General features: G+C 48.5%; 1 protein-coding gene across 3 annotated transcripts in view; it reads left to right on the top strand.

The window, feature by feature from the left end:
• The first annotated feature begins 19,869 nt into the window (after positions 1-19,869).
• Positions 19,870-27,882, top strand: part of DCLK3 (doublecortin like kinase 3) — a 43,560-nt gene continuing 35,547 nt past the window's right edge. For 2 of the 3 annotated variants that reach the window (XR_012125578.1, XM_037014314.2), the window contains exon 1: positions 22,905-23,121. Coding sequence is in view for 2 of the 3 variants with exons in the window: in XM_037014314.2 (XP_036870209.2) it covers positions 23,043-23,121 (79 nt within the window). In the remaining variant the exon portion in view is untranslated. Of the gene's footprint in view, positions 21,564-22,904; positions 23,122-27,882 lie in introns of those variants that run through there. The other variant, XM_073222836.1, reaches the window with a different exon arrangement.

Raw genomic sequence — 27,882 nt, 5'->3', positions numbered from 1 at the left:
GAGTTCTGGTCTCTATATGTACTTACCTATGCTTGGCATTTTCTATCATTTTACATAGCAGTTCTGGTTGTTTTGCAGTGGTATCTCATGTTTTTAACTTGCATTTTTGTAATGAGTAAATAGGAGGGCATCTTTTCAAATGTTTATTGGTCACTGGAAACTTTTATGCAAGAGTATGACAAGAAACTCCAGCTTATGGTGTGGAGTTGGTGGGTGAAAAGCAAGAATCCAAGCAGGGGTATGACTTAGGAGGTTATGGGAGTGGGCTGGCAGGATGCGAAGACAGCTTGGACTAGGGTGGTGGCAGCTGAGATGCGGAAGGATTTGAGAGCCATTCTGGAGGTAAAATCGACAGAACTTGGTGATGGATTAGATGCAGGGGCTGAGAGAGAGAGAGAGAGAGGTATAAAAATTGTGGCTGTAATATTTCTGGTGAACCCACCATCCTTTTCTGTTCGGTATTTAGGTTGCTTTCATCACATATATATTCTTTGATATATTTTTGTAATTTCCCAAAGATTGAAGAAAATTTTAATTGGAACAAAGAAACATACCTAAGACAGTAATTGAATATGACCTTGTTATTATTCATTTATTATTTGACTCTTCTTTTCTTATTCTCTAGGGTTCCTACATTTTTAAGTTTCAGATGACTCAGAAATGAAACAATGCAAAGCTCTAGAAATAACATGTTGATGGTGAAAGAAGAGGCCTTCAGAGACTGTTGGTCTGGATGTTGGATAAAGCTTTCCAAGAGATTTTTTTAACAACCTGCTCTTTCTGTGGCTTATGTTTATGTGGATCATGGGAAGCCAGAGGTCACCAGGACCTTCAGTGCACTCACACCGAGAAAGCCCTATCCCGGTGCTGGCAGAGTTTTTAGAGGGCTTCCTGAAGCCTGGGGGGCAGTGATGGGAAGTGGGGCGAACCAGGGAGTGGAGGGCAGCAGCCTGATTCCTGGCAAAAGCTCAAATAGGTCATGGTGAGCAACCATCACTTTCTTTCATATTTTTTATTCTTTTAGATAAGCTAAAAAACTACCATTTTCTTCCAACGCATGAAGCCTGATCTTAACTAGGCAACAAATCCTATCTCTGGCTTTTGACAAGGGAGGTGGGCCCCTAAGTGACCAAAGGCCTCCATCCCAAGACGAGCATGGCGGCCTCAGCCAGCCCCCGCAGTGCCCTTGTCCACGGTGACTGCAGTGGCATGGAGGGGGTGGTGGGCAGCCTCGTCTATGAACTACACTCACTGAAGTCCTTTTCTTGGGGGGAGCATTTTCTTCCCCTGACGAGCACTCCAGGCTTAGGGCCACATGAGACTCGCGCAGGCTTGAGTGCTGCTGCTTGGAATGTCCCCAAGTCATGCTGGATGTTCTGTGAGGTAGGTCTCACAGGACTTGCTGTTGGCTATTAACAGAGCAGCATTATTTTTATGTCAGTGGAGCACATTTTTTCCCATTGAGCTGATTTCTTGTGGGCAATTCCCCGGATGCACTGACATCTGTCTCTGACATCCTGAAGGTTGGAATTTTCCATTAAGAATTGGGAATTTTGTAATGAGCTCCCGCACTTTGCACTCTTGGGGTTCTCTCACAGTTTCCTGTTTGATCCAAATGTTTTCCTCTACAATTTCCCAAATGTAAAGAAAGCAACATTTCATCTGATGACATTTATTTGGAATCATCAGTATCCTCTAGCTGAGGGCTTAAGTTGTGTCTCTTGGGTTGTTGTGACAAGTAAATGACAATTCCTGTAAAGGGAGCACCACAGAGATTAGCATAGTAGATGCTCTATGGCCAGGTTTTAAGAACCAAGGCGATACCTTCTGTAAAGTTCAAGGTGGGGGAGATAGATACCATCTTTCTAGGAACCAAGTGTCCTGCCACTGATTGTGTCATTTGCTTTCTTTTTCAGAGAAGATATTCTTTAAATCATATCTTGACTGTTCTCCTGACCAGTAATTTCCATTCATGCTCTTCAACTTCTCTTTCCCTAAAGACTGCCATAACTGGTGCTTGTTCCTGCAAGACATTTGCTGGAGGATGACCTCGTTCTGCCGCAGACGTCTCTAGAGATCTGAGGCACAAAGTTCCCTAGGCACGAAGAAATAAAATGAATCTCACCCAATCCTTTAGATAAAAGTCACGCTGCCAAGTGCTGTGGAATTATGTAATTATCAGTTTCCTTTGTTAGATAATTGTGCTTTTTAAATGCTTTCCTGAAAATAGCTGTAAGATAATAATCTACATTTTCCACCTTCTCTGAAATGGAGGGATAACTTGAGGGGGTTTTATCCGATTTTTTTGTTGCTAAAATGCTGCAAGAAATGACATTATTTAAAGTGAACCATGTCGGGGGGACTTGGTGTTGGGGAGAGTCTAGTAAACGTAATGTTCCTCATGTAATTGTAGATTAATGATACCAAAAAAAAAAAGTGAACCAGAAGAAAGTGAGGGTATTTTTTTTTCATCCTTATTCTCTTCTCTGACACAGAAGAGGCTGTTTCATTTCCCTGGGTCTCAGGTTCTCCACCCACTCCCAGTATAAGCGGGACCTGCTAAAGATTCATGGAACATTTGCAAATGTCTTGACATTTCAAACTAGGAAGTTCTATGACAGTGGCAAACACAAAGGCAAGGGTTTCATACAAAGGCTCTGGGTCTCCAGACCCAGCCGACAGTCTGCTTCCGTATTGTGGAGGTAGCTGTCTTACGGTTGTTTTTTACAGGCTTGTTTGGGAATTTATTGTTTCTTTAATTTAGACCACTCAGAGGGGTATGGATCATGCAGTTTACCACCTTTAGGTTCAAAAAAATTATCACAATGTTCAGCTGTTACAAAGTATGCCCTTAGGGAGTCAAGACTAATCAGGACAGTTTCAGATCATCTAGGAGAAAGGTTTGCGTGTTTTCACTAGGTTATTGGTCTGCCAGTCACAATAGCCCCTCAGGCACACACTCTCTCTAGCTGTTTTCTAACTGCCTGTTTCTACTAACTCAAAGCTGCAGAAACTCAGACACCAGCAGGCGTCTGACAGCTCCGCTGAGTTGGTCTGGTTGCTGGAATTAGACCACCACCCCGATATCATGGAGCAATATCTTAATGAGGGCCACACTCAGTCTGCTCGGTTGGCAGTTCACTGTCCACGGTGCCCAGGATGGGGAATGTCTGGGCTCAAGAGAGATCATGACCTGCTGGGTTGACTTGGCCCTGGAAAGAATTTCTTCATGGCCTGGTGCAGTGTTTGAATGTGGCTTTTCAACATGCTTGTCAATATGATGTTTTCTTTCTCTGATGAGTGAAGAAAAAAATAGTGTTGGGAAAAAATCCCAGTCAGTGACAGAGTCATCTGTGCACCAGATCAGAGTCCCTGTGAGCCTCCGCATTTTTGATATTCACAATTGTGATAGAACAGCTCTGGGGTCACAAGCTCGGCCTCTCTAAGATGCTGACGTCACTAACACATGCTGTTCAAAATCATAGGTCTTTTTTTGCTGTTTCAGTGGCAGGAAAGACCATTTCTATAATTCACCCTCATCTCCCTAATTTCATCTCCATAACAAATGACACATGCTTCTTCGTGAGTAGGCATCCTCGAGTGTGGGAAGAGCAGAATTGTTTCTGTTGCCCATTTCTTCTCCCTGCGTGCTGAGAAGGCAGACACTGAGTCGCTGTGACCTGATAATGCTCCTGGTTTTCACTGGTCTCTTCCTCATGGTACCGTGACCTGGGGGCATGCTGGTGGTCACTGCCTGTCCTCTGTCAATAAAACTGTGCATGGACTGGATAGCAGGAGCAGGCCCTGCACTGCATGGGGATATTCTTTTTGCTTTACATGTGGCTGAGGCTCCATCAGCTGAGACCCCGTCACTTGTTTTCCAGTTTACAACACAGCTGCCAAAACAATTTCTTCTCCCGGAGCATGGAAGTCATTGAAGGTTTCCCTCATGTATGTGCTGTGCATGTGTTGAATCTGCTGAAGTAACTTCCATCATGCATGCATGCATGATATAGATTACCCTTTCCTCTTGTATGCCACTGATATGATGTGACTTGCTGTATTGTCATTTGATAAGGGATTTTTGCCAGTAGCCCTTTCTGCTTTCTCTCTAGGCATAATTTTGTCTTGTCTGTTGTGGCTGGTTTTTTAAGAAACTTCCTCCTGCTTTTGCTGTAAGGAGTGCAACCCTGGGAGGGATGCCCCATAGCAGTAACCATTTTTTTCAGCATTTAATTAATAATTTATCAGGTTCACACTGGAACACATGACTTAATTCTGGGGCAGTGGGGAGAAACTGGCTTACCTATAACAGTGGCTCTGTCACTGTGCTTAGTTTGAAAATGATGAAGCATATAGATGACTTCCTGCCATTTGTTAGACAGAGTTTCAAGAGAGACAGCTCTTGAGAGTTAGGGGTCAGACCACTGATCTGGTGATAGTCAGATTTGTGTCTTTACAGTTGAATCTCTTAGAAACCACATACAGTCCTAGCATCCCTCACTTCATTGGCCCAGGACAGGCAGATTTATGTTTGAGACTTCTGTGGGAATCTTCACTATTAACACTTAAACTGTATCTAGAGTGGCAATGTTGAGCAGACTGTTTTCTTTACTACTTTTTGGCTTCTGTGAGAGACTTCATCCATCTGTGAAGATTCAGTGGAAAGAAATAATATAATCAACCCTTAAGTAGCCAGAGCTACTGTTGGAAATTTAAAATGCTCTAACAAGATTGTAGACAAAACTTCCAATATTTTAAGTAGTAGACAGAAAAGATTGCCCAAGACAATATTGAAAAACTAATGGCACCCAGCTTGGAGACTGGCATAATGACTATGCATGACTCATAGTAATCGGGTGGGTTCTACGCCAGCAGGACACCACTGGAAGTGTTTCTGGTATGGTGGTTAACAGAAATTCAAAGGTAATCTAGGTAAATGAAAAACTGAATTGGTTTGAGAAATTGCTAGGCAACTTCTCTGACATCGTGTCACTAGTCTATATACCATGCATATATTCAGAGTTGTCATCTAATTAATCAACACAACACTCTTTCAGGAAAATAAAATCATGGAACTTTACAAGAAAGTCTCTCATAACACTACGTTACTCTTAATTTTTTAAATTGCGATATTGTGGACTGAGGGGATTCTGAGGTGGGGGTCACATCAATCTTATTTGAAGTGTATCTTACCTTTGTGTCAGTCACTCTTCATTGTTTTTAATGATCTTTGTGTCTTTAGTGCCTGGCATAGTGACCTAGTGACTGAACACAGTAGATACCCTTAAAGTGCTTGATAAATGTTGGTGAATAAGTGGATAAATCAATCAGGCAGCAAGGTATGATGGGAGAAGCATGGGTATTGGAGTCACACAGGCCTGTATTCCAATTTTGTCCCCCTGCTTCCTAGGCTGTCATGTGATTTGGGGTGAGTTTTCTAAGTTTTCCTATTATCAGGTTCCTAAAGTATTTAGAAACAGGTGACAGCTTCAGAAAAATGGCAAAAATGACCCTATCATTGAGGTCATTTTTCACATAGAGAAACGTTTACAAGTGGTGTCCCTTTGCGGAAGCCCCTGATATAGTTCAGAAATGTTCATCTCTCCTCTTAGGTTGAGCTTCTCTCCTTGATAGAAATTTTTGGAATTTCAAATAAGGGGGTAAATCTGACTGAGCTGGACCCTGAAAGGGTTAGATTAAACCAGAATGACTGTCTTGAACCTGAGAATGAGGAACTTCAGTTTTTTTCCCAGAAAAGTCCTCTTCACTATTATATAAATAAGTAGATTTTGGGGGCATGTTCTCCATTTCATCCAAAGCTAGAACACAGAAATGTGCTGTCACTATAGCAGGGGTCTGCAAACTTTGTCGGTAAAGGGCCAGATAATAAGTATTTTTGGCTTTGAGGAATAGTCACAACTATTCCAAAGCAGCATAGACAATATATAAATGAATAGGTGTGGCTGTATTCTGATAACCTTTATTTATACAAACTGGTGGTGGCCCAGATTTAGCTGTGAGGTCCATGTAGTTTGCAGACCCCTGCCCTAGAGCAGCAACCCTTCAGCTAACTATAAGAACCAGGGAAAATCTGTCTACTTTCTCTTGTTAATCTCTGAGGGGATCATAGATTTGAGGGGATCCAGATTCCGTATCTGAGGATATATATTTGACAGTATGATGAACAGGAAGACTTTATCTAAGGCCAACTGAATCCCTGATAAATTTATTTTAAATTTTTATGCAAGAGAATTTGAGCCCCCTAATTCAGTAATTTCCTTGGAACAGTCTCAGTTTCAGTGTGTCCCATACACAGGCACGAACCATACATAAACATTTTGCAAATGTGTATGCACGTATGTACATTTTTAACTTTGTGTGCCTAGGTCTTATTCAGGACTCTTACGACTGGATTTAGCATTTATTTATTGTTTTTTCTTCTTTTGTGGGGAACTTTGTTAATTCGACAGAGATTACACATATTTTTGTACTGTAGTTTTTTCAGACTTAGACCCAATTTTTCGAGCTATTTGGTCTAATTATAGGCAGTGTTTTGAGAAATGCTGATCAAGTTTTAAAAATTACATGGTATCCTATGACACTTGAAATTTTGCCCTGAATCTGCTTTTGTACTATAAGGACTTGAGAATGTTCTGGACTTCCTTTTATTACTATTCCACATTTGAAAATTGATTAGTAGTTTGTACATGAGTTCGCTTTTATTGCTACAATATAGAGACAATTGCCTACATCTTGCTTTTACAGCACTGAGTCCATATTCTTGGGCATCAGGAAGGCCCAGAGGGCAATTTTAACAGACATTGGAAATAAACTGATTTCTTTAAAAGCAGGAGCTTGTATCCAGGAGTGGTGGTAACATATTTTAGATATATTCATTAAATCATGTCTACACACAGTTATTTAAGCTAGAGTAGAAGAGAGATTACATGCATCAAGGGCATCCACAGGAAATCCTGTATTTTATCTTAGGCCATCATTTTGACATCTTCTTCCTTTTTGAAACCTTTTGCTAGTGTGGACTCAAACACGAGGAATCTTTCAAACTAGACCGAGGCATCTTGGCTAACTTCTGGAAGTATAAGAATCTCCGGCTGGACAGGCTGTTGACGGAGTCAGTATCGGTGCTATGGGGAGATCAGATTCTTTGAACCACCCGACTTTCCTACCTTTCTGTTGGTAGGAAGGACAAAACTATTTGGGCTTGAATCATGGTGTGGCAGTTGACCCACTGTGAGGAAGTGGGCTTTAATAAGGGCTCACAGAGCCAGGCAGATGGTGTACAGAGAGATGGCAGCCAACACAAAGCAAAGATCTGGCACCAGCTGGAGCTGGAGCAGCTGTGGTGGAACAGCAGGAGATGAGGGGTCACAGGCAGACAGGATCAGAGGTTGAAGGGCCTTGAAGATCATTCTAAGGGGTTTAGATTTTAACTTTTGGAAGACAGAGCCACTCGCAGATTTTCAATGGAGGAAGTACGTGGTCATATAGAGCAATATTGGGAAAGACTGCCTTGACTCCAGGAAGGCTGATGCTCTGGGAATAAGGATGGAAAGGACGCAGCAGTGTAAGGGAGCAGCTGCCTGGGATGGTGTTGATGGGCTATAATGAGAGCGAGGAGGCAACGGCCAGGGCATGGGGAGGAGAAAGAGGACAGCACAGAGGATCTGGAGACTGGATGTGGAGTTGACATTAATTCCTGATTTATGGCTTGGATGGCCATTAAATAGGACCAAGAATCTGGTAGGAAGGACAGATCTGGGGGAAAAGAGGACAAGTTCTGTTTTGCATACTTTGTAAAAGGTGCCCAGAAGATGTCTGTGAGGAGTTGTCCACAAGGCAGCTGAGCTGGGCCTGGGAGAGATGAGATAATACTGGTCTGAAGTCCTTAGGTAGAAAGACAGGTATGAGTGGTATGGAAAGAGGGTGGGGACAACCAAGAACTCAGGGAGTCAATCGGATAAGACCAGAGAGCCAGAAAGGACTCACAAAGTCAATGCCTTTTGCAATGTGAGTTCATTTCCAAGTGCCCTGAATCTGGGCTGCCCTTGAGACTTGCCCTAGCTAATATAGGTGAGATAGGGAAGAGACATGACACAGACATTATGATTAACTTTCCTAAAAATGCTGGTATGTGAATAGCATAGTGGGAACAAGGGGACTTATCTTGAGGCTATGAGTAGAGAGTTGGGAGTTTAGATTCCTAACATATTCTTTGGTATAATCAGTCAATGACTTCTCCTAAAGGAGGGCAAGCAGTCTTAGTTGATGTGTTCTCAGTACTTGGGAGTGGCCACTGTCTTGAAGAAGGACAAAAAGTTTGTCCTACAGAATTACCTACAGGACTGGCTATAGAAAATGACATATAATCCCTCACTGATGATGGACATCATGAGACTGCCTGAGAAGCCTACCCTCTTGGCTCTTTACCTTTATCCCATTCTTGAAACTCCTTAAGAGACAAAATCCCAGCTTTGGGTGAGCCTCCGCTCTGAGGTTGGCTGCACTCTCCTTTCTTCAAGTGTGTCACTCTCTCTGTCCTATCTCAGATTAGTAGGGAGGGGCTACTGAGACCTCTGATTTGGGCTTGCAAGTTCCCATTACCTGGGTGACCTGGGCAGAACTGCAGCTATACAGTCATGCTCCTTATCAGCCTGACTGAAAATCTCTTTGCTTTGCTTTAGGAAGTTCTCAGAACATAATCTTACTCCATCCAGTGCTCCGTGGCTCCCCAAACTCCTGGGGTGGTAGGGACTTAGTTCCCCATGCTATGCAGATTCAAGCAGACACTGGACGCCAGGTGACACTGGCTTTAGGAGTTGGCAAGGGATTATGCCCTATGCGGAGTAGCAGTTCAATAAGCTTCCCTTTCCCTCCTTTGTTTTCCCTTCTTCTCTGCTTTATGCAAGGAAACCTGCCTTTATCTACCTTGAAACCTAGCCCATTTCTCCCTTAGAGTGTATTCAAATAAAACTCTCAAAACTGCTTGACTATACCATACCTCTTCCCTTCAATTCTTTGTTGTGGCAGTGGCAAGAACCAAGGAGAACAGACTCAACCCCCCAACAAAGTTAAACTAAGGGATTGGATAAGCTCACCCAGGGAGTGTCTACCAAAGACAAGACTAAAGCTTTAGGAAACAGCAATTTAAGAACTGAATTCAGGAAGAGAGACCTACAAAGCAGTTGAGATCTTTGCTTGAAGAGGTGGGGTAGAATCACAAGCAACCAGCACCACAGAAGGCAGGAGAGGAGAGAGCTTCAAGAGGGAGAGTTTCATGACTGTTCACATGCTGCAGCGGAATGAAATAAAACCAGGCCTGGACTGTGCTCCCTGAGTTTGGTATAAGAGGTCATTAGCAATGCAGTTAAAGCAGCAATGCAGAAAGATGGAACATAAATTAGATTGCAGCAGGTCTGGGGAGCTCTGCAGGAGACAGGGAGTGGAAGTGGGGACTGAAAGAAATCTCTCAAGAGGTTTCCCTGGGGCAGCAGGAGGGTGGTAGCTGGGGGTGGGGAGGCACCTGGAAATGGTCTATCAATATGATGGGAAGAAATGCAAAGTGTCACTGAAGAAAACATGATAAATTTGTTAGAGTAGTAATCTGTATAAGATTGTGCATTTTTCTCCTTTAGATTGTTTGCTGATCTCAGTGTGGAGTCATCCTGGTAATGCCGGGAAGTAAAGAAATTTCTCTTGGAGACTCCATCCTCTCTTTGTCTAGGTCTTTCTCTGAGACTCTCCTGAAAACACAGTGGTGTCCCACCCGAGCTTGACCTCCTGGAAATGTTTCTAGCTCCATCCTTAATAAAGCTTACCTGGTGTCCTGGGTGTCAGTCAATTTCCCTGCTTAGTAACTTCCTGGGCTCCAGGAGTCTGCCACGCAGCCTCAGAGAGGAAGGTATTCCTGCCTGCTGGCCTCTACTTCTGCCCACTTCCTCCAGCCTCTTTCCCACTGGGCCATGGCTGTTTGGACCAGAGATGGACACCTATCCCAAAGCTGCCAATCTGGTGGTTGGCCAGTAGGTTAAATGACCTGGTCAAAATAAGTAAGCCGGGCAGAGTGTATCCTCTCCCTGGAGAAACTGATTCTGAGATGTGGCAATTGAAGGTGACATTTGAGAGTCAGGTCATGACGTAGTGGCCAACCTGCTTTTGGATGTCTGTGAGGTTTCTTCAGACATCCTTAAAACATCCTGTGCTCCCTGCCACTTGAGTTATGTGAGTGTGAGTGAAGTTTGCTCACTTGCAGCCACAATAGCTGTGACACTGCAGCTAGACCATCAGGGCTATTGCTTCATTCTCTTCAGCTATGCTAATGAGTTGCCAGTGAAGTGACTCAACATAAGCATGATATTCCTTTTTTGTCTTCTATTTTACAATTAAATGATTGCAAATGTGTGTGTTTAATGTTTCTCTTAAAATGAAAATAAAGCATCCTCTTTTCTGAATGAGTTGATTACAAGTTATCATTTAGAAGCTAATAAGGAAGGGACTCTGACTACAGTGGCTTAAACATACAAAGATTTAACTCTTTCTTAAAAGGTAAGTCCAAAGCCAGTAGTTCACTGGTGGTGTAGTAGCTCCATTACATGTAAGGGACTCAGGCCTCTTCTTCTTTTCTGCTTTACAATCCTTGGGGCTTGCCTTCCATCTTCAAGGTCACCACGTGACCCACAATGGGTGCTGGCGCTCCATCATCAATCAACATCTTAGCTAGCTTTTGCTGCACTAATGCTGGGCAACAAACCAGCCCCAAACTCAGGAACTTACAACTGAAAGGAAAGGAGCGACACACAGCAGCAATTCACCGGAGAAATCCGCTTTATTAGGGAAAGGTGCTGGGTTATATAGGAAGGGGCATGGGGTGATTGAAGTGTCACTTCTACGGGGCTGGTGGCTGTTGGCTAGGTGCTGGGATTGGGAGGGGGGCGAGAGGTGATTGGGCTTCAGGTGGTGCCGGTGGGAACCGAGGACCCCGAAGAGAAGCCGGAAGTTTGCCATCTTACTAGTGGGGGCCCTTCATTCCCCCCTTTCTCCTCTATGGGGTTGTGGACGTTGCTTTCTCTCTGACTGCTTCCTGCTGAACAGGGGCGGAGAAGAGAGTGAGGGCTTGAGGATTGGGAGGAAAGGGTTGATAGGACTCCCCGCAGTAAGGATGAGTAGATGTGGACTTCTTCAGGTTGGAAATCAATGAAGGTTCCCTGTAACCATAGGCCGAGGACCTGTTGATTCCAATGGTGCCAAGAGGATATGGGTGTCAGGAGCCAGGCGTCTGCGGCCATTGTTTCCAGGAACAGTTTCCAGTGGAGAGAGGGGTCCATCTCAGCATGTGGTGAGGAGGTCACATGAGGGTGAGGGATCTTCTGTGGCCAGAAGCTGGTAGTTCCTGAGTAAAAGCTAGTTGAAAGCTTGATTAGAGATTTTTCCGACTTGGGATTTGATGAACTTTATTATACAGGGTAAGAAGAGACAGGCGAGAAGAATGATTATTATGGGGCCTGCAATGGGCCACAGCCAGGTAAGGAGGGGATTTGTTACTATTGAAGAGAATGGGTTGGAATTGGAAGCAGAGTGGAGGCTGGAGGCAAGGTCGGTGAGTTTGGTAATGTCAGTTTCTACAATGCCGGATTCGTTGATGTAATAGCAGCACTCTTCCTGGAGGAAGACGCAGGTGCCGCCCTTCTCGGCTGTAAGCAGATCTAAGGCCCACTGGTTTTGAAGGGTGACCTTAGCTAGCGAAGTGACCTGTCTTTGGAGAGAGGCTAGGGAATCGGCAGTGGATGTCAGGGCTCCCTCAAGTTTGGCGTTGAGATCTCTAACTGCCCATAGAGAGTGACTCAAGGCCTCTCCTGAAAACCCTGCCCCGATGGCTGAGGTGGTCAAAGAGATACCGACCATGATGGGAAGGAAAGCAGCCCTTTTTGTGCATGAGAGCAAGGGAGGTTGGAGCTCAAGAAATTTTGTCATGCTGTAAAGTGTAAGCTGTGGGATGAGGGTGACGAGAATGCAGGGTGTATCGGAGCTGAGAGGCAGTGAGTTGAAAAGACTGCCATTACACCAAAAGAAGTGTCCCGGTTGTGTAAAAGTCTTAGACCCGGAGGTAGGGGTGTAGATAGAGAGGCAGTGAAGTGCGCTGGAGGGGGGTGGAGTTGGGCCTACACAGTGGTGGATGGTGAGATTATCTGCGTATTCTGGTTCCCATAGGGGTATGTCTGCCAGGGGGCGGAGGGGTTGTCCTTCTGCACGGAAGGAGTAGTTGGAAATATTAAGGGGCATGGCAGCCAGCAGTGGGCGCTGTAGTGATGCGCACAAGAAACAATTGGCAGTGTTGAGGGTGTGGTTGAGAAGGATGGTGGTGTCTTGAATGAGCTGTAACCAAGAGTAGGAGGAATAAGAAGATGAAGAGGCGCCATCAAGAGTTTGGATAATGACTTTTTCGGAATGTCTGATATCTGATGCAACTTGAGAGATCTGGGAGCGAGAGGGAACATACTCTCGAGAGATATGAAGGGTACCGTGGGGGGTCGAGGACCCCCCATAGTAAACTGAGGCTGTGACTCCGGCAGCCCATCGAGAGTCCCAGGGATCTGGGATTGATAAGGAGAATGAACCGTTGGGATATTTCATGAAACGGTTGGAGGAGTAATACTGTGGGTACTGGAAGTTACCCATGTAGTGAATGGTGCAAGACCAGTAGGGGTATCCCCCGTAGGTGTCTTGCCATAGCCTGCAATAGGCTTGTTTTTGGTCATAGAGGAAGCAGAGGTAGGGAGAATAAAGGTAGCTGCTAGTGAACACTTTGGTGGAGGGAGGAAAGTGGAGGTATAAAGGCTCAGAGCAGCCTTTCAGAGGGCAGTCTGATGTGGCAATGAGGGCAGTAACTTTTGTTTGATGCTGTGTGTAAGTCTGTCTGACTTTGAATCACCATACAAAGGAGGGTGGGGTGGCGGGGAAGACAATAGGAATGAGGAAAAAAAGCGAGAGAGCAATAAAGGAGGAAAAAGTCATGATTCGGGTATGGATGGCAAAGGGGGTGAATGGGAGATGCGGAGTTTCAAGGGATCAGAGGGATGAGGCGTGGTAGAGTAGACAGCATCTTGGGCTGTATCCGAAGGACTCTGGATTGTGACTGATGGGTCTTGGGTGTCCAGAGAAGGTGGGTCCTGGGTATTTGGTTTCAACCTGGAGATATGAATCCAAGGGGTGACAGAGTTATCAGGCAGTGAGAGCTTGGCGGCTGAGGGGTGCAGAGAATAACTGGGTGTGGACCTTCTCATTTTGGGGTGAGAGAGGGCCGATCCTCTGGTGGTTTATAAAACACTAGTTGGCCAGGCTGTAAGACAGGAGGATTTTGGGAGGCGGATGGATCAGGAAGGAGCCAATCCTGATATTTCCACAATTCAGTGTGGAGGAGAGAGAGTAGTGGAAGGGCCATATTGGGAGGAATTGGACCTTTGTGGGAAGGGAGCCCCGGGGGTAGAATCGGGCAGCCGTACATGATCTCAAAGGGCGACAAGAAGGAAGGTTTCTTTGGGAGGGCCCGAATGTGGAGTAGAGCTAAGGGAAGTAAGCGAACCCAGTCAAGGTGTAGTTCTAGAGATAGTTTGGTCAGGATGTCCTTTAGAGTCCTATTGGCTCTTTCTACTTTTCCCAAAGCTTGTGGTCGATAAGGACAATGTAAATGCCAGGGGAGCGAGAGCGACTTGGAGAGGTTCTGGATAATTTGGGCAGTGAACTCAGGGCCATTATCTGATTGGAGGGAAGTGGGCATCCCGAACCTAGGAAAGATCTGGGTGAGGAGGATAGAGGCAACCGCGGACGCTCATTTGTTAGTGGTGGGGAAAGCTTTGACCCATCCTGAAAATGTATCTACTAACATGAGTAGGTATCTGGTGTGTCATACAGGGGCATGTTAGTGAAGTCTATTTGCCAATCTGTGGCGGGGACATTACCCCTTGCTTGATGAGCCGGGAAGGGTCGGGCTTTGAGGGGGGTATTAAGGTTAGTGCGTTGGCAGATGGTGCACTTGCAGGTGATTTGGTTAAGTAGGGTTTTGTCTTCAGGAGAGAGAGAAAAAAAGATTGTAAAAAATGGATGAAGGATTGGGGGCTGGATGGAACAGATCATGTAAGAGGCAGAAGAGAGACTCTTTGTCCTGGGAGCAGAGGGCGTCTTGTGATAAGGCTAAAACCGCAAGGGCAGATGGATTGTTGTCTGGTGTGTCTTCTGATAGGGCAACTGACCGGGCTACTCTCTCGGCTTTGTTGTTACCTCTTGCAATGGGGGAGTCATCCTTTTGATGTGATTTGCAGTGGACTATGCCTAGTCGGTGTGGGAGTTGTGAAGCCTCTAGAAGTTTAGTAATTAAGGCTGAATTAGTTATGGAATTTCCTTTTGTGGTGAGGAGGCCTCGTTCTTTCCATACTGCCCCGTGAGACAAGAGAATGTGGAATACATACTTGGAGTCAGTGTACAATGTGAGAGACATGTCCCTGGCCAGAGTGCAAGCTCTGGTAGCTGCAATGAGTTCGGCCTGTTGATTGGTTGTACCAGGGGGTAGGGCTTGTGCCTCGATGACATCTTCGAGGGAGACTACTGCGTATCCTGCGTAGTGGGTGCCCTCATGTTTAAAGGAGGACCCATCAGTAAACCAGATGAGGTCGGAGTGTGAGAGGGCTCCTTCGGAGATCGTGGAGTGGCACAGAAGGAAGTTGTGAAGGGCTTCTAGGCAATCATGCGAGGGAGTATGAGGAGAGTAGGGCAGAGGAAGAAGAGTGGTCGGATTCAGGGGCTGGCAGGGGAGGAAAGAAATGTCTGGATTTTGGAGGAAAGAGGACAGTAAGGTCAGGAGTCTTGAGGGAGGGAGAGTCTGTAAACTTTTGTAGGTTAAGAGATCTTTCAGGTGATGTGGGGACAGAATGGTAAGGGGCGCCCTGAATGTTAGTTTATGAGCTTCTTTCTGCAAGAGCTGCCCAGCGGCTAATGCCCATAGGCAGGGGGCCCATCCCCAAACTGTGGGGTCTAATTGCTTGGAGAGATAAGATACTGGGGCAAAGGATGGGCCATAATATTGGCCTAGGACTCCTAGAGCTTGACTGGACTTCTCATGAATGTATAATGAGGACGGTTTTGACAAATCAGGGAGATGGAGAGCTGGAGCTTCCACAAGGGCTCGACGGAGCTTAATGAAGGAGTGTCGGGGTGAGGAAGATAATGGTTCTTTGGGGGGGGGCCTTGCTGAGGTTGTATAGGGGTCTCGCCAACAGGGAGAAGTTAGGGATCCACGCTCTAAAATACCCAGCCAGGCCTAGAAAGGAAAGGATTTCTGTCTTGGTTTTGGGAATGGGCAGGTCAGAGAGGAGTCATTTTCTGTCTAAGGTAATGGACTTTCTTTGTTGATACAGAAGGAATCCAAGGTAAGTGACAGAAGGGGAAGAGATTTGAGCTTTGATGGGGGATACCCGGTAACCTCTGGAAGCTAGAAGGTTAAGTAGGGAGGCAGTGTCAAGTTGAGACTGTTCCCATGAGGGACTGCAGAGTAGAAGATCATCTACATATGGTAATAAAGTGGACTCGGAGTGATCATGATGAAACTGTTTGAGGTCCTGAGCTAGGACTTGTCCAAAAATATGGGGACTATCTCAGAAGCCTTGTGGCAAAACTGTCCAAGTAAGTTGTTCAGAAAGTCTCGTGCATGGGTCCATCTAGGTGAAGGCAAAAAAATCTTGGGAGAAGGGGTCCAGAGGGATAGAAAAAAATGCGTCCTTGAGATCTAGGACTGAGAAGTGAGATGCCGAGGCAGGGATCTGCGATAAAAGGGTGTATGGATTTGGAACTAAGGGATGGATAGGGACAACGGCCATGTTGATGAGGCGAAGACCTTGGACAAGGTGGAAAGATCCGTTGGTTTTTTTAACAGCTAATATGGGGGTATTAAATGGGGAGTGAGTGGGTCTGAGGTAATTTTTGTTCAAGAGATCTTGAATGATGTGTTGGAGGCCTATGAGGGCTGAAGTGGTTAGGGGGTATTGGGCCTGAGAGATATACTGAGAGGGGTCATGTAATTTGATAGAGGCAGGGGGACATAGGGTCACGGAGGGGCTTGTAATGTCCCAAACTTTGGGATTTACAGGGTGTATGAGGGCGGAACTGGAGCTTTCATTGGGTAGAGGGGGGTCGTCGGCTATGAGGGCCGTCAGAAAGGGAGTACTGGGGGCTGTGGGAGTGGATATAGTTATGGAAACATGGAGGAGAGAAAGGATGTCCTGTCCTAGTAAAGGGATGAGACACTGGGGCATAACCAGGAAGGAGTGGGAGAAAGGTATGGGATTGTCTTGGATTGTATATAAAAGGGGGGAGGGATTTAATGGGAAAATCTGTTTACCGCCTACCCCGACTATAGGAGTAATGGCTGGCATGGTAGGGCCCTGATATTCTCGCAAGACTGAGAAGGTGGCTCCTGTATCTAGGAGGAAGGAGATGGGGCGACCGTCTACTGTTAAAGTAACCCTGGGCTCCTGTTTGGTGATGGAAATGGTCGGGTGAGAAGCCCCCGGGCCCCGTCAATCTTCTTCTGCCAGCCCCACTACGGCGGGCTTAGGATGGGGGTTGTTCGTCCAGCCTCCCCTTCGGGTGGTTCGGCAATCAGACCCCCAGTGGCCCTTTTTGTGGCATCTGGGGCATGGGGTGGTAGGAGATCTGGGGGAGGGGCACGCCCTTGACCAATGTCCCTCTTTTCTGCACTTGAAACAAGCTCCTGGTGGGGGGGGGCTTGTTTGTAGAGGGGCGCCCAGGTTGTGGTTTTATCAGCTGGGCCAACATTTGGAAATTGGCCTGATCAGCCTTTTGTTTATGGCATTCTTTCTCCTCCTCCCGGTTATGGAAGACTTTAAAGGCCACTGTTAGGATCTCAGTCTGTGGGGTAGCGGGGCCCTGTTCTAACTTTTTGAGTTTAGCTTTAATGTCAGGGTAGCTTTGAGCTAGGAAGTATGTCATAAGGACATATCTTCCTTCAGGTGTTTCTGGGTCCAGGCTGGTATACTGTAATAGGGCTTGAGTGAGTCTGTCTAAGAACTTGGAGGGGGTTTCATCTCTCTTTTGAATTATGTCCTGGAGCTTTTGAAAATTGACTACTTTACGAGCTGCCTTTTTCAGACCTGCTATTAAGCAGGAGGCAAAAATATCTCGAGAGCGGAGACCCACGGCAGTGTTATAATCCCAGTGTGGGTCTTGTTCGGGGACAGCAGTGGGGCCAGGGGGATAGGTGGGGTCAGTCCTGTGGGTTTCGGTAGCATGCGTTTGGGCGAAGTCCCAAACTCGTCTACGCTCTTCAGGGAGGAGAGTATTGGCCAGGAGCATGAAAATGTCATGATGTGTGAGGCTGTAAGACTGGAGGGTCCATTGAAACTCCCTGATGTATGTCGTGGGATCAGTGGAAAAGGAACCTAGGCATTTCTCTAGTTGGGCTAAATCTCCTAAAGAGAAAGGGATGTGAACGCGCACGATGCCTTCGGATCCTGCTACCTCCTGGAGGGGGGCGATAATTTTGGGAGGCCCTCGGGACTGAGTCTGAGGGGGACTGAAGGGTTCTGGCTCAGTCTGTGGGGGGGAAACAGGTGATGGGGGCAAAGATGCGATAATTTTGGGAGGCCCTTGGGACCGAGTCTGAGGGGGCAAAGACGGAGGAGGCTCCTGGAACTTAGTTAGAGGGGGGCTGAAAGGCTCAGGCTCGATCTGCGTGAGGGGGGGAGGTGAGGGGGATGGAGGAGGAGGGGGTGAGGTGGGGAAGGAGATGGTGGTGGAGGGAGGGGAGGAGGGGGAAGGGAGAGGATGAGAGGCTTCTGCGGGGGTGGAGGCAGCGGTGGTGGCAGCAGTGGTAGAAGAAGGGGGAGGGGCTGTTGTAGGAGAAGAAGGGGAAGGGAGAAGACAGGAGGCTTCCGTGGGGAAAGAGGCAGCGGTGGCGGCGGTAGAGGAAGGGGGAGGGGCTGTTGTAGGAGAAGAGGGGGAAGGGAGAGGACAGGAGGCTTCTGCGGGGGTGGAGGCAGCTGCGGGGGCGGTGGAGGGTGGAGGTGTTGTAGGAGGGGGAAGGGCCGAAGGGGGAAGCCTGTATGGCGGAGGCTCGTCAGCTGGATCAAAGGTAATTGAAGAGGGACTGGGAGTGTGGGGAGGGGAGGGAGACGGCTTGGAGGCTAGGAGAACTTGGGGCGGGGAGCAGGTGATGCAGAGAGGCTGGGATTTTGAGCTAGGAGGTGAAAAGCTTCGATACAGGGTATCTCCTTCCATTTTTTCAGGCGCTGGCAGTAGTTAAAAAGATCGCGAGTGATGTTAGGATCAAGAGTTCCCCCTACGGGCCACTGGTTGTTATTGTCTAGGGGGTATGTCGGCCAATCTTGGGAGCAATATTTACGGAGAAGTTTTGGTTTTATATCAGGCGTCAGGGAGAGGGTAGCCAGATGCTTAAGCTGGCATTCAAGAGGTGAACTTTCAGGGAGGGATGAGGAGGCTCCCATGGGTAAAGGACAGAGAAGGAGACAAACAGGGGAAGACGAACGGAGATCCTCAGACTGGAAGCAGACCACAAGGAGACAAAGGGCGTCCCTGATGATCCTTGGTGGTCTGCGGAAACTCGTATACAAGTCGGAATTTCTTAGGAAGTGTGGGTCGTCACCCAGACTTCTCTAAGAGGCACAGTGCCGGAGTCACGAGGTACCTAGTACTAGGAATTTTCGGCAGATAGAACAGATTTCGGCAGACGGAACAGAAGGGGGGGGGAAGGGAGCGTTCTCATCCGCAAAGGAGTCACCTCGTTTATGGCTGTTGGAGGAGGGGCCTGAGGGTCTGCTGCAGCTGTGAAGGCCTGAAGCGGGGGGAGTTCCCTCCTCGTCCCCGAGTGTCAGGGCCTTGCCGTACGATCACGGTCAATGGCACTGCGATAGCTCAGGGAAGAGTGGCCCACTCCGGGGGGAAAACTTACCTAAAGGCCAGAGAGGAGTGGTGAGTGTGATGAGCCAGCGCCGGAAAAAGAGGACGAGGGCAAGCTGCTGCTGGTGTCGGGGGGAAGACGGGGCCCAGTTGGGGTGTCCCGTCTCCCGGGTTTCGGCACCAATGAAAGGAAAGGAGCGACACACAGCAGCAATTCACCGGAGAAATCCGCTTTATTAAGGAAAGGTGCTGGGTTATATAGGAAGGGGCATGGGGTGATTGTGGTGTTACTTCTATGGGGCTGGTGGCTATTGGCTAGGTGCTGGGATTGGGAGGGGGGCGAGAGGTGATTGGGCTTCAGGTGGCGCTGGCGGGAACTGAGGACCCCCCCCCCAAGAGAAGCAGGAAGTTCGCCATCTTACTGGTGGGGGCCCTTCAACAACAATGGGCATTTATTTGTCTGCAAGTCTGCTGGGGTAGCTCTGCTTCAGTCTGAAGATTGACTGAATTTAGCAGTTTGGAGTTTAAGTCTGCAGCATGTTTCTCCACATTTTCCTTGGATTGGCAGCTCCCTGGGCTGTTGGCAGGAGCACTCGAGGTCAAACCAGACCACAGGAGTACATTCCAAGCCTCAGTTCACTTTATGCCCCATAACATCCCACTGGCCAAAGTAAGATGGCCAAGTCTAAAATCAAGTACACTAGATGTATCATATAGGGTGGGTTGTCTAATTCTATTAAAGGATGGAGTGAAGACTTGAGAGCAATAATCCAACCTACTTCAGACAAGAAGTCTGAAACCCTGGAGGAAAGAAAGTGTTGAGAAGGACAAACGTTATGCTGTTAAATTATCAACATCTTTAAGGAGCCCATTTGAAACTCCCGCACACTTACATTTCTATTTCACTGGCCAGAAACCTTTCATACAGCCACTCCTGGCTGCAAGGGAACCCCGGGGAATACATACTTTATTTCAGGTTGCAGTGTGCCCGGTTAAAAATTGGGGTCTGTTTTGAGGTCAGGAAGAGGGAAGGGGTATTGAGTAGGCCACTTGCAATTTCTTCCACAGTGTTTAACAAGAGGCAACATGTTTATCCCTCGCTGTTGTGAGGTAGTCTGATAATTTAAGCTAAGGTGTTCATTGTACTTGTTTAATATGTATGTCTGATTAACATGTAAATTATCTAGCCCAGTAATTAAGCACTGCGACTGCTGCTTCGGCAACCAGGAAAATACAAGCCTTCTGATTTCTCTTCCACAGAAGTTAAACTTTTTGGCAGCGCAGGAAGAGTGGCTGTTAAGCTGACACTGACAACGTTGGCTCCCGAAGCAGCGTCTTTCCCTCATCGGTGTGGCCGAGTCAACATGGGAGATGGAAACTGAGTACTGGCCGGTGTGGGCTTTACTCAGTGGAGAGAACCTAGAAGCGAGTGCGGGTGCAAACTGACCCCTTGGCCTGTGAGGGCTGGGAAGTCGCGACTATGTGGTGAAATTTATGGAAGGGATTTGGCGTTGTAAATACGGGAGGAATATTCCTGCTTTTTACCAGGAGGGGCGGAGACCTTCTCGGAAATACAGCCCCTCTTTTGTCCTCTACAGGGTCTTCTGGTCATTGTCATGGTGATTTGTCAACAGTCACCGCACTGGCGGATGCATCCAGTAGTAGGAACACACATGATAATACCGCGAGAGGTTGTTCCGCGGTCAGGGAGCCGCCAGCTTGGATCCCGCCGGTCAGGGCCGGTCTGGTCTGCAGGGGGCTCCTGACCTTAGGCACCTGTTTCTTAGCTGAAGCGGGTGAAAGGTCAGCCGGGATACCTTGGCATTCAGCAGAGGCGCAGCAGGGTGAAAGTGCAGACAGGCTGTGGATGTCTCATGCTGCTAACAAAAAAATAATTCTAAAGAGACTATCTAGGTAGCCTGGGCACTCACTTACGAGAGAAATGTCCAAACCAGGTCTTCTTCAGGCTTGTGCTACAAGGTCCTCTGTCAGTGAGGCGTTTCCGGATGACCCAGCTTGAAACGACACCCTCCCCATGCCCTTGCTTTGCATTTTCCTCCATACCACTGACCACCGTACTTGGTTAGTTGTGTCTCACTCCACCAGAAGGTGAGTGCCTCGGAGGCAGGTCGTTTGCCATTGTGTTCCCTGTTGGTGACGTGGATTGCTGAAAACCGGCCTGGGTGATCGTTTGGGTTGTCGGGCCGTCCAATCAGCCAGAAGCAGAAGTTACCTTCTCGCATGATGGCTTCATTGTTGCTGCCATTTTGTGGCCTTGAGGCAGCCGTTTTTCAGGAGGAAAGACGGTTATATGTTGTAGGTGACCTCGTGGAAGCCTCGAAAGAGACTGGCGCCAAGGTCCTCCCTGAGAAGCTCGGGGAGCTTTCAGACTTCTTGTTCTATGTCAGAAGGGAAAGGACGGGCAGGTGGACTGGCACTAGCCTCGGCCTTGGTGTTCTGCTGACCATGAACAATTTTCCCGAACACGTGGGACTCCTGCTGTGATGGGGTTCCCGGCCACTGGAGAGGCAGGCATGGTTTTCCCCGCATTCATCTTTCCTACTGATGCCGGGATTCTTGTGCACGAAGCCTGAGAATGAGCTTCACAAACATTCAAGGTAGGAGAGCAAGGTACAGGCTTTTATTTAGAGATAAAGTGAAAGGACAGAGCTCCCAGCTCACGCCAGGAGGGGACAAGACAGTCCATAGTGGTGCATTGTCTAGGGGGTTTTATAGGCAGTTGAGGATTTTTCGAGAACATGAAAAAAAGCTTAGGGGTGTGGACTTATCAATTGGTCCTAGGATATTTAGAATGAACTTGATACAAGTAACTTCCTGCTCTGATGATTTCTCCCTGAGATACCAGCTCTTGGTCTGGGGGGCATATGAAACAAGGCCACCGGCTCAGCCCCGAAAGTGGGCTGAGGTATTGTTTGCTAAAGAGTAAGTTAAGAATTTCTAATGTCTTAACTTCTTGGGTATTAAAATGCAATCTTATCTTTAAGGTGGAATCCTTGCCTTTTACTGTGTTGTTTATGCCTGGGCTTACTTGCTAAATTAGTTGCCCAGTTTGTAAAATCACCTCATCAGATCTGAAAGAGGAAATACAGCACATAGGCCTGGGCCTTTTAGCATGTTAAAGTGAATCTTACATATGATTATAAATGATTAGCATAAAATAAACATGTGCTATTCTTCCTTATCTGGGGTATACTAACTGATGCCACTGAAAATGACTCTAGATCTGAATGTTTAACACAGAGTCTTAGTGCGGGGTTTCCTTGCATGTAGTTACACTGCTCTTACTGCAAAAACCCTGCCTTGCTTTTTCCAGAGGCCCTTACCCTACTCTGACTATATCCACGGCCCCTGACTCACTACTAGGGGCCTGGGAGCCAGTACTTGAGGCTGTGGTCCCTGGGCTGGGACTGCAGTTGTGCACCTGGGGAATTTTCAAATAGGATGAGGTGTGAGGTTCACGGAAGGGCAGCATGATGCACATGGCACTTGGCAACCTTTATGGCATCAGGAGGACACGAGGCTGGAGGGATGTTTTGCAGCTTGTGCTCTAGAGGCCACCGGTGTGACCTGGAATAGAACATGTCTCTGGGTCTTGGGGGAGCAGGGATGAGGGCTGCGGGCCCGAGTGGGCATGAGAGCTGGGGGAATGCAGTGGTGCAGAAAGTCTGGACTCCTAGTGCCCCCAGCGGAGGGGGTGGCTGGGAATCCTGAGCAGCCGTGGGCCCCAGAGCGAGGACGAGGTGCCGTTCACAGCCTGACCGCCCCGCGCGGGAAGCGAACACTTGGAGGCGGGGTACTTGGGTCTCAAGGGCCACCTCCGGGCGTCCTCATGCAGAGGGGTGCGGGCGCAAGGGCTTGGCTGGCCCCGCCTGGCCTCCGGGGGCCTCCGGGGCTGGCCGCGCCGAGCGGCGGGCTGGGCGGGGAGGCGGCGGCGCGCGGTTGCTAAGCCCCGCGCCCCCGGAGACGTTCCCCGGGCGGCTGCCGGAGGGAGGCGGGCGCTGCTCGCCGCGGCCCGGCCCCGCGCCCGAGCCCCTCCGCCTTCCTGCTCCGGCCGCCCGCTTATCCCGGGTGCCGCGATGCCTGCCGCCGCGCCCGCCCCGCGCCCGCCGCCCCCGGCCCGGCCCGCCCCGCGCTGTCCCGTGCAGCCAGCTCCCGGTAAGTGCAGCGGCTGGACGAGACGGGGCGGTGGGGACACTCTGCTGCCTGGCTTGGGACCGAGCTCCCCACCTGCCCGGAGGGCGGCAGTGCCAGCCCCGGGAGACCCGTGGCGCTCGCTGTGCACGCGCGTATACATCGGCTCCAGCTCGCTTGCCTGGGGAAACCGTTGTCCGGAGCTGGTTTTTCCTCCCTTGCCAGCCAGGGGGCTTCCCCGGGGGAATGCGTGGCCCCTAACAGAGGCCGGGGCGGAGGAATTTGGGGGAGGGAAGGTAGATCAGGCAGTGCCTGGGAGGGCGTGGCCTTAGACTGAGCATCTAGCGAGCCAGGTGTTTGCCTGCAGTTGACCTCGTTTCATCCTGTAGGGAAGGTGCAATTATCCCCATTTCTCCGATGAGAAAACGGAGAACTCTGGACTTGCTCAAGGTCTTACTTGCACCAATCTCCAGAGCTCCAGATCAGCTAAAGGAAAGGAAGGGCCCCTTAGAAGTGGATGGAGAAACCCACAAGGCTGGAGATTAGCAAGAAAAAGGCTAGAGGCACAGCATTTGGGAATTAGCAGGAAATTGCTAGTTCGTGAAATAGCCTATCAATTAATTGCAATATAGGACCGCATTTACACTGCCTTCTACTGCTGGATCTGGGGGCAAGGTGCAGTGAGGAGGGGGGAAGACTATACTAGGGTCTGGCAAAGGGTTGGAGACACCTCTTCGGAGGGTCCTTCTGCAGGCAGTGGGGGCAGAAGCTGTGGAGGGAACCGGTAGATATTCGTTCCCGACAGACGGTTCCTCATCCCCCCACATACCTCTCCAACCTGCTGATCCCATTTCCTTCCCTTTACTTGATGTATTTCAAGATGACACCTGTCACTTGAAGCTGGGTTACGCCTTCATGGCTTTCTCTCATGAAACACCTTGGCATTAGGTGGCTCTGTGCTTTGATGATTGTGTTGGAACCTGTGAGTTAGTCCATATCCCTGCGTATACAGGTGATCTGCTGGGCTACAAGGAATCAGTTCCTGCAATCAGGGCCACAAGGAATGAGGTGTCCAGGGCAGTAGCCAAGCCCTGTGTTAATCCTGAAGGGGCAAGGCAGCAGGAAGCAGGGTCCCCAGGAAGTAACAAAGGAAAGGGGTTTGCCTGGCAGCCAGCTTCAGAACAGCTTATCAATTCAGTATTTGGATTGCTTTGGGTGATGCCATAAAATGCTTCACTGGAGGAAGAACAGAGAGGCAGAAAACGATTTCTGAAACATGCTCTGTAACTCATGCCACTTAGGTCTGAAAGGTCTTTGAGCCATGTTCTTTGATGGTGAGCTGAAATAAGCATGAGAAGGGCGAGTCCCTGCAGGGGAACCCCAGGAGGCCTCAGAGTAGCTGAGATGGAGTTACTGTTACCATGGCCAGCCATTGGGCAAAACTTGGGGAAGGAGTACTGGAGTATGGACTGTCATAGCTTCAGTGCTATGCTGTACCCTCCCAGAGCCCTTTGCCATGGGGGTGTGCATTAGTGTCCTGAGGGCTTTCACTCCCAGCTGCCAGTCCCTCCTCTTTGATGGAGGCTGTTTCTTGGGCCGTTGGGAGTCTGCTTGGCCTGTAGGAACTGAGAGCGGAGTGTCTGGGAATTGACATCTCCCTGGGGACAGCCCCTAGCCAATGACTGATGTACTGGAGTACAAATAGGCAAGCTCCCTTTCCCCCATTTGGGATACTCCCCGGTGTGAGATAGTTTGTCTCCAGAGATCCACTGTGGAGCTGTGTCCAGTTGATCTCCATGGGTCTTTGCTGGGCTTGCTGCTGCTACTTGTCTCAGCTCTTCACTCCCCTACCAGACTGTTTTAGGAATAATTCCCAATAAAGCACTTTCGTAGGACTTCTTATCCTGGGATCCGATTCTAGGGAGCCCAACCCAGAACATGGACCCTTCTCACACTCAACATTATTTCCTTCCATGGTACCTGAATAAGACAGCAGAGTGTCTTTATATGAATTTTCACATGATGCCTCCTTCTGGGAAGATGGAGTCCTGGGTGCAGGCACAGGATTTGGGAGTGGGGTTCAGTACCTGCTAATCCCCTCATCTGGGTGCTTTCGGAGGTGCACACGGTGTCCAGCAGAAGGGGTGGTGTGGTGCTTGGGAATGGTGCTCAGAAAAGCAAAACAACATGGAGAGTTGTTAGCCCAAGGTCTCACTTCTTGGCTTCTTGCATTCCCTCATCTTCTCAGTCCAGGGGGAATATCCCTCCCCTTATTTCCTCAGTATTTAAATATTTCAGGCAGATGTTTTTGCTTTTCTCTGGTTAAATGTCTTAGCTTCTTTCCAAAGCTATTAAAGGAAAAGAAGAGACTGTGTTGGCCAGTGGACCCACAATACCACAGACTGCTAGGGGCCCTGGCACCTGGGCAGGTCTGCACCAGCCAGGTCTTCCAGTGACCTCTGCCCTGCATGGGGTAATCGTGTAGGGGCATGGACGGGCTGCTTTCCTGAGGGTCTTGCTGATGAAGTATCCTTCCCTCACATCCAGAAGGCCCTCGTATCTGGTATCCAGAGTTGCCCCTATTAATGTCGAATTTGGCCTCTGTGGTGGTAAAGCAGAGCACATTTTGAAGATGCATGTGTGGGGTTTCTTTGAACAGGTTGTTTTGTTAACTGCTTGGTACTGTAGGTCACAAGAGAGAAATACAGGGAGACTAGATGAGGGGGAAGAAGACATGTGTCCTGGGAGTCAGGGGGTTGAGTTCCATTCTGCAGTGACCTAGCAACCTGGGGGCAAGTTACTGAACTTCTCTGGGAACCTCCATGTCCTCATCTTCCTTCACTTAACAGTTGTCCAGCCAACCTCAGAGGATTGTTTGATAATCAAAGGGAAATATTTTCAGTGACTTTTCAAAGAATTATTGAACAAGCCCACAAAATGTTTATCCAGAGAGAACTGGCCATCTCTCAGGCGCACGGTGTCTGTGGAGGCTTCGTGGTGCAGGTGGTAAGTAATGGAGTAGAGTCCAGTTAGTTCAGTGGCTGTGTGAAGGTTTGGGGGTCTCCAGAGCTTCTTGGTCTGGGCTCGAAGGCCTGGTGCTCACAGCACTTTGCAAATGGCAGGGAGTAGTGTGTGGATATAGGGTTAGAGCTCTTGAATCTATCAGAACTGCCTTCAAATCCCGACTGACCCTGCAGAGCTGTATGGTCCTGGGCAAGGGACCCAACCACTCTGAGCCTCAGTGTCCTTACTGGTAAAATGGGCACGTTCAAATTGTTCTGAGGATTTAGTGACGTGAAGCACTCAGCAGGTATTATTACAAATGGAAAATATTGTTATTAAGGTTATCTTTGAGGCTGGAGAGATTCTGTTTGGGTGCTATGGGCTGTGTTCCCAACTCTAACTGGGCATCTTGCTAAAATGCAGATTCTGCTTCAGGAGGTCTGGGGTAGAGGCTGTGAGTCTGCTTTTCTCACGAGCTCTGAAGTACTGGAGGCGTTGCTTGTGTGGGGACCTTGAGTACGAGGCTCTAGAATTCTCCTCCCAGGTAGAGTCTGAGTCCTTTGTGGGGCTGAAGAAACTGTGTTTGGGGAGATGATGGGCAGGATTCATGCCTTCTGGGCAGGTCTCCGGGGGCGGGGGTGGACAGCTGGGCCTTGCTGCTGATGAGTAAGGGTTTATCTTCCACTGGGGGTGCGGTGGTAATGGATCCAAACCGACTCCCTTCTAGTGCCTTAGGACCAGCCCCCTGGTGGTCTTCCTGGATAGATCACAAGATGCTGCCTGCTTCTGCCTGCAGGCCTTCTGGGTGTGGAGATGAATAAGCCGCTGACCCTGCTACAGTGTTATTGGGAGTGGAGTGGGGACAGGCACATATACATGTGATTATTACATGCTGAGATAAGCATTCATCCTTGGGTAAGGGGATCAGAAAAGGGAGGAAGCTGCCTGGTGGTAATTGTAGCTAACTGGGTTTTGAAGATGAATCATGGTGGCCGGGTTGGGGGAGAGGACAGAAGAGTGTGGGGAATGGTGTTCTAGGATGGAGGAACAACATACACATAGGTGGAGTGTTAGGGAACAGCTTGGGGTGCTCAGTCATTGAGCTGAGAGTTGTTTGGGTCATGGCTGGAAGGGCTTGGCTGGGAGGCAGAGCTCATTTCCTGAAGATGTATTAGTCAGGATACGCTAAGTTCTGCTGCAGTAACAAATCACCTTCATCATCCTGGCAGCTTAACCGAGCAAAGGTCACTTCTCATTCACACTGGCGTCCCTCACAGGTCTGTGGAGGGCCAAATTGACAGCTTTCCCCACCTTGCAGACACACCATCTGGAAAATGTGGCCTGTGTTGTCACCAGTGCAAGAAGAGGCTGTGGGAGAGTTGCTGTCTGGCTCAAGCATGCTTCAGTCTGGAACTGATGCTATGCTGCCCGCCCACAGCCCACTGGCCAGAACATGCTGTGCAGGGCCTGGGACATGATGTGGGTGTGGGTGGAAAGTTCAGAGAGCATCACTGTCTCCTGCATGGGTCTTGTAATGAATGGGCTTTGCATCTCACTTGGAAAGCTAGAGTTTCTCAAATGGGAGTAATGTGTGAATTCCTTTAAAGGGAGAAAAACTTGTAGATTTCAAGTGGTGACTTAAATTACTTTCATTATAATGCAATTCAAATAGGTAGCAGCATGAAAAAGATCTGAACTTCTGATGTTTAGACCTCTCGTGATTATAAGACCGAAACAAATATGTAAGTAAAATACCAGTACACCTGCAACGAAGTACCTTCT

The sequence above is a fragment of the Manis javanica genome, chromosome 15, assembly GCF_040802235.1.
Source record: "Manis javanica isolate MJ-LG chromosome 15, MJ_LKY, whole genome shotgun sequence".
Classification (NCBI taxonomy): Eukaryota; Metazoa; Chordata; class Mammalia; order Pholidota; family Manidae; genus Manis; species Manis javanica.
The sequence above is the reverse complement of the archived record's forward strand: the minus strand, read 5'-3'. Positions and strand labels throughout refer to the sequence as shown.